Genomic DNA, 6337 nt, shown 5'->3' with positions numbered 1-6337 from the left:
GTCGCGCCAGGTGCTGGTCTACCTGGCCCGAGAGCTGGCCTCCGGCTACCTCCGCGGGGACCCGCGCCTCGTCCGCCTGCTCAACACCACCGACGTGTACGTGCTGCCCAGCCTCAACCCGGACGGCTTCGAGCGCTCCCGCGAGGGCGACTGCGGGACCAGCGGCCGCGACAACAGCCGGGGCCGCGACCTCAACCGCAGCTTCCCCGACCAGTTCAGCACTGGCGAGCCGCCCTCCCTGGACGAGGTGCCCGAGGTGCGAGCCCTCATCGACTGGATCCGCAGGAACAAGTGAGTGTCGCCCGTGCCGTGCCCTGCATCCACAGGCCAGAGGCTGCTTCCCGCACCCAGTAGGCGCTCCGACAGTACTCACCGGCCTAAGGCGGATAGATAGGGTAGAGGGTGACACCCCGAAACAGGCACGGGGCCCAGCTCCCGGAGCCTCCTGCTGCCGCTGTTTGTCAGAGCAGCGCTGCCTAAAGGCTGACATTTGTTCAAGGCATGGATGACAGGGAGACTCCTTTCTGGTCCCTGTCCTCCTCCCAGGACCATAGAATATGAGCGATGGGTGAGACCGTAAGGATACCCTGGGTCAGCTCACTCGTGTTATAGGTTAGTTGTCAATGCTGTTTTATTACTAGAGGCGCCGTGGGAAGCACCTTCCGTGACTGCATTGTCTCACTGGTGTTCGCCACAACCTGCTGACACAGACGCCGCTCGTTCTTATCTTGCATTCGGGGAAATTGCGGGTCAGGCTGGTTAAGCAGCGAAGGAAGTGTGGCTGGGTTTTAGATTCCAGCCGTCTGAGTCTTAGTCTGCTCTTAAGGGGTAGGGAGAGAGACTGTAGCCCAGAAGTGTGACACCCTGAGGTCTTCCCTTTGACACAAACTGGTTCTCTTCTAATCTTTATCTCTGATTCTGCTAAGAAGCGTATGGACTTGGCTGGAGAATTTGCACAGATCCGTAAACTGATTCATTTTAGACAGTTTATTCAGGGTTTCTGGTGCTCTGTCAATTAAAATGACTGATTGTCACTTAGTATACATCTTCAGTGTTATTCAGCATTGTGTGGGATTTTAAAAATTAAAAAGGAGAAGGTGGAGGACCTCAACAAATTAGTGTATAACGGGAGAATATTATATGTGAAGTGTTTACCCAGTTAAACTTTAAGAATCTGTTCCCCCTGGCAATACAACATGGACTATTCTGTGGAAGAGACTCCTGAGAGATAGGTAGGATTTATAGCAAAGAGAAAGAGGAATAAAAGAAGGAACTACTCCAAATGGAGTAGTGTCTGAAGTGGTCGTGCACCTCTCCTTTTTCAAGCATCAGTTTTGCCACTATATGCACATTTTTTTTGTCTTCATAAGGCTTGTGAAGCAATAATCTTTCCATCTTGATTTAAATATTTCTGGAATGTTAGTGAAGGTAAAGGTAATAATGAACAAACTTTTTCTCTGAGATTTGGAATCACTTCTGCAAGATTTCAGTCATAGGTAGCAAGTCTAGAAAATTCATAGGCATTATGACAGTTCCAGATTATTTTTTATCTTCCTCCTTTCATTTAACTCCCCTTTAGAAGATTCTTTGTATTTAATTTAATGTACACTTTCAAACAAGATGGGTTTTTTTGAAAATGACCTTATTATGACCTCTGAACATCTATATAAAATTGACTTTCATATAACACTTACTGTCAGAAGATGTGATTGCTAGGGCTTTTCTGAGATGATACATGAACTGCGTATATTGCTTAAGAGTTTAAAATACCCCATCACGACCCTGACAGGGATTTTTCTCTTCAGTATTAATTCTGCTACAACCAAATCTGAATATTTTTTGATGTAAGTCACCTTGAGGCTACGTTGAAAGCCTTAAACTTTAAATCTGGAACCAAAAATTCTCTCTGTAGTTACTCCTTTCATATCATTAGTATTTAATGATTATGAGTGATGGTCTGTTTTGGTTAGTTCAATGATAGGAATTTGTGAGACTTTTGAAAGCTTATATGGGTCAGTTGGTATCATATAGAGTCATTTTATTTTGTGGCAGTGGACTAGCCTAATCAAACATGTAACTGTAGTCAAAAGGTAAAGCAGGGTAAAGCATATATTCATCCATATCCTTAATTTTCAATTTGAATTAAAAATGCATCTTCTTTAGTGATAAATCAGTAACAAAGGACACTGATATATGAATGTTCACAAAATTAAAAATTTGTGTACCCACACAATTTGAGATTGATGCCTAAATATAGAGTCACAGATAGGATATGAAAAAGAAACCCCAAATGTCAGTCTCTATGAAAAAACTACTTTTTTCAAGTGTATTTTGTGAAGAAAAAAAAAAAAAATCATTTGGGTAATTTCTGGATATCCTGTTGACCCAGCTATATTAGAAATAGACTTCTATTATTTGGAGTATGTTAAAATTTCCTCCAATTTAGGAAAATGAAGATTATTTGCTTATTTGTGTATTTTTGTTTTACCTTATACTTCACCTCAGTGGTGTCTTATACTATTGATAATTCAGACAAATACTTTGGAAAATACAAATGGTTTAAACTGCATCATTAAAGATTTTATAGTTTACTTTACCTCTACATTTTTGCTACACCAGTCTCCTTTGAATAAATTTACTTAGAGATGAAGAAATTACCATATAAATGAATTTTTGTGTTCTTTTAAAATTTTTTGGTGGTACTGGGGATTAAACGCTCTACTCCTAGCACTTGGATATGTTTGTAAAGAGTATTATCATAATATTAAAGGTTGGTGCAGAGTGTTTTGTGGTGTCTGAATATATTTACTTAAAATTTCATGAATCATTTTAGTTTTTCAAACCTCAAGTTCTCTTAATTTTTTAAATTACCTATAGGGTTATTGAGAGAACATAACAAAGGTAGGATTAACTTTCAATATGTATAGTATTTATAATATTTATTTAGCAGCTGTTTTGCCTTCTTTTTTCTTCAGTGTTGAGGATTAAGTCCAAGGACTTGTACAAGTTAGGCAAGCACTCTGCCACGGAGTTACACTCCTAGCCCAACTTCTTTAATATTAGGCAAGGAACATATATGATATGAAATCAAGTATGAGAAATACTTGTGAAGTTAGTTTGACAAAAGACTCAAAAGAGCAATCTTTTAGCTACTGTGATGTGTTACTTTCTCCTAAAATCTGCCTTATGAGAATTTTGTTATCTCAAAAACTGTAGGCAGAGGAGAGAAGCTCTAATTAAATTGAATTTTAATCTTTAAGTAGATTGCAAATACTTTGTTGTTCTAAAGGTACTCATCAAACTATTACAAAGAAATTTCTAAGATGTATTGAAAGAAATAACAAACTAAAAACATTTAGTAGAGGATCTTGGATTTTGCAGAGTATCTAGAACAGTATTTGATACTCAAAAAATATTTGATGCTAAATAGGTTACCTGAATTGGGCCAGCCTTCTTCTAGCCTTCCCAGTCAGTGGGGGGAAAAGTAAATTATTTTAGAAATACAAACACGACAGTAAATTGTTAATACCTTAACAGTGGGAAACAGGTGGCTAGGCTAGAGTTAGAAAGTTAGAATATGTATCTACTTCTTGTTTCCATATTATTCTGTTCAGGACTGGCAGTGGAATTCAGAAATAGAGTGGTAAATCTGTATGGCATTGATTCCCTAATCAAGGTGATAGGTACCTCTAAAGAAATGAACATTCATTGAGCAGTACCTATAAAGCAGTCATTGTGCTAGAAGATGTTTACCTGTGTTATTTTATTTAGTTTTCAAAACTCTCAAGTTTACAGAAGAGAAAAACTGGGGTTTATCAAATTTAGAGGTATAGCTTCTGTTCATATTACTGTTGTTACAGATCTGGGAGACTGAATGTTCTTACCCATATTTGCCTGCCTCCAAAGCTCGTGCTATTGCCACTGTACCAAATGGCATCCTCTGGTGTCTGGAAGGGTGCTAATTAAAATTATATTAGTATTAAAAGTCTATTTTTATAGTCTCTTCTAGTGTTTAATCATAGTCAGTATTGGCTAAATTCTTTCTTCTAATGAAGAGATTCTGTGTTGTAGATGATTTCCACTGTTTTATCTCCTCTGGGACTCATCTTGTGTAAAATAACTTTTCAAATTAGACGTATGATAGATTTAATTTTATTTCAAGGATATATAGGGAAATGTTATATGTCAACTACCTTTAGAATGTCTATACCTTGGTTAATTTCAACTGAAGAAAGGCAGAAGCAAGAAAACCCAATTTAGAGTACAAAGAGAAAAGTATTTAATCTCTGTTTGTAGTAATGGTTCAATCTCTTACATAAGGGAAAGGCAACCATGTGTGGTGGCACACACACTAGTAATCCTAGCACTTGAGAGGATGTGTTTGAGGCCAGCCTGGGCTACGTATCAAGTTCAAGTCAGCAAGACCCTGTCTTTCAAAATAAACAATCCCAACAAAATACATAAGGAAAAGATAAATAAATGGAGACTATATGTTTTTACCTTTAGCTTTCACCATGAAAGGAGTTCTTCAGCATTTCTGTATCTGAAAATTTGACCAGATTAAAATTTAGTTCACTTAAAGGCAGAAACATGGGGTTGTGGACGTGACTCAGTGGTGGAACGCTTGGTCAGCATACATGGGGCACTGTTTGATCTTCAGTACCACACCCACACACACACACAGAAACATTTTTAAAATTTTTGTTTGTTTGTTTTATAAGAGCAGCTTTGTCTCCATGTCAGGTTTTTTTTTTTATACTCCAATCAGAAACCTCACTTCAGTGGAGAACTAGTCTTTGTTATACAGTGTTGTATTGTTTTCCCTGGAAAGCAGCTTACTGTGTCAGGTTGTTTTTGTTTTTTCTGAATCTTCTCTACTGTGGCTTTTTTCTTAAAAATGGGAATTTAGTGTAGGTAATTTATGAAACTGGAGTCAGACAAAATACATTCTCTTTTACATTAGACTCCTTTTAATTCTTTTTAAGCAGTAGTAAATATACAAAGCATAAAAATTATTAACCTAACTCATGTGTTCAACCAGCCAGCTATGTTTATGAAATTGATACATTATAAGATTTAATTATTAGGTTGAACTAAGTGAAATTGTTATTTTTGTAGGTTGAAAAAATTTGAATATTGGTGAGTTCATGTAGTTCAACCTCATACATGAATGGAATTTCTTTTTTTTTTTGTTTTTTGAGACAGGGTCTTGCTGTGTAGTTCAGGGTGGCCTTGAACTCATGACGATCCTCCTGCCTAAGCCTCCTGGGTGCTGGGATTATAGGCTGGAATTTTCTTAAATAAGACATTTCCTGAAACATTAATTTATGGTGTTTTACTACTTGCCATTATAAAAGCTGTTTGAAGTTTTGAATTGATGATATTTTCTTTACATTTTTTTGTGGTTACTTTTAGTGTAATGGTCTGCTTATAACAACTGGTAGAGTTGTCTTCTAATTCTCCAAAAGATATTTGAGTTCATTTATGGAGCTAGAGATAAAGCTCAGTGGTAGAGGATTTGCCTAGCAGTCTTCATTCCCTAGCGTGAGAGGGCAGGGGAGAAGAAGGAGGAGGAGGAAGAAGAAAGTGACTGAATTCATTTATGAAAGATGTGGAATTTTTAAATGCGTGGTGTTTTCTCTGCCTTTTTTCAGTGATATGTGATTTGGTTATGTTTTCAAAGGTTTGTGCTTTCTGGAAATCTGCATGGTGGCTCTGTGGTAGCAAGCTATCCTTTTGATGATTCTCCAGAACATCAGGCCACTGGAATCTATAGTAAAACCTCAGATGATGAAGTCTTTAAATATTTGGCAAAAGCTTACGCTTCAAATCACCCAATAATGAAAACTGGTGAACCTCATTGTCCAGGAGACGAAGATGAGACTTTCAAAGATGGGATCACAAACGGCGCACATTGGTATGATGTGGAAGGTATGCAAAGAATGATTTGCCATATTTTCTTTCTTGTTCATTTAACTTCCTTACGTATATACTGAGTGGAAGAGAAAACTTTGTAGAATTCTAATTTTTACTAATGTCTTCTTGCCCAGCATAGTGGCACACACCTGCAATCCCAGCTACTCAGGTGGCTGAGGCAGGAGAAATCTTTTTTTTTTTTTTTTTTTTTTTTTTTTTTTGAGGATCTTTGTTAGATGCTTTGCTGTCTTGAAAAGCAGATCCTAATGAATCATCCAGCTTGCTCAGGTATTTGTAGGTGTGACCACCTAAGTGGCATTACAAAAGAATTGAAACAGAAAAGTCATTAACAGAAGCTCATTTATTCTGAGCCTAAGGTAGCCTGCTGGCTTTCTCTAACTTTTTGATGATGGATGCGCTC

General features: G+C 37.8%; 1 protein-coding gene across 2 annotated transcripts in view; it reads left to right on the top strand.

The window, feature by feature from the left end:
- Cpd (carboxypeptidase D) overlaps window positions 1–6337 on the top strand; it is a gene marked incomplete in the record, with an annotated part of 66332 nt that overhangs the window by 476 nt on the left and 59519 nt on the right. For both annotated transcript variants that reach the window (XM_005402656.2, XM_013503460.1), the window contains 2 exon segments: window positions 1–291; window positions 5684–5931. In XM_005402656.2, coding sequence (XP_005402713.2) covers window positions 1–291; window positions 5684–5931 — 539 coding nt within the window.

The sequence above is a fragment of the Chinchilla lanigera genome, unplaced genomic scaffold (assembly GCF_000276665.1).
Source record: "Chinchilla lanigera isolate Chin_1 unplaced genomic scaffold, ChiLan1.0 scaffold00080, whole genome shotgun sequence".
NCBI lineage: Eukaryota > Metazoa > Chordata > Mammalia > Rodentia > Chinchillidae > Chinchilla > Chinchilla lanigera.
This window is presented reverse-complemented; position numbering and strand designations above follow the sequence as displayed.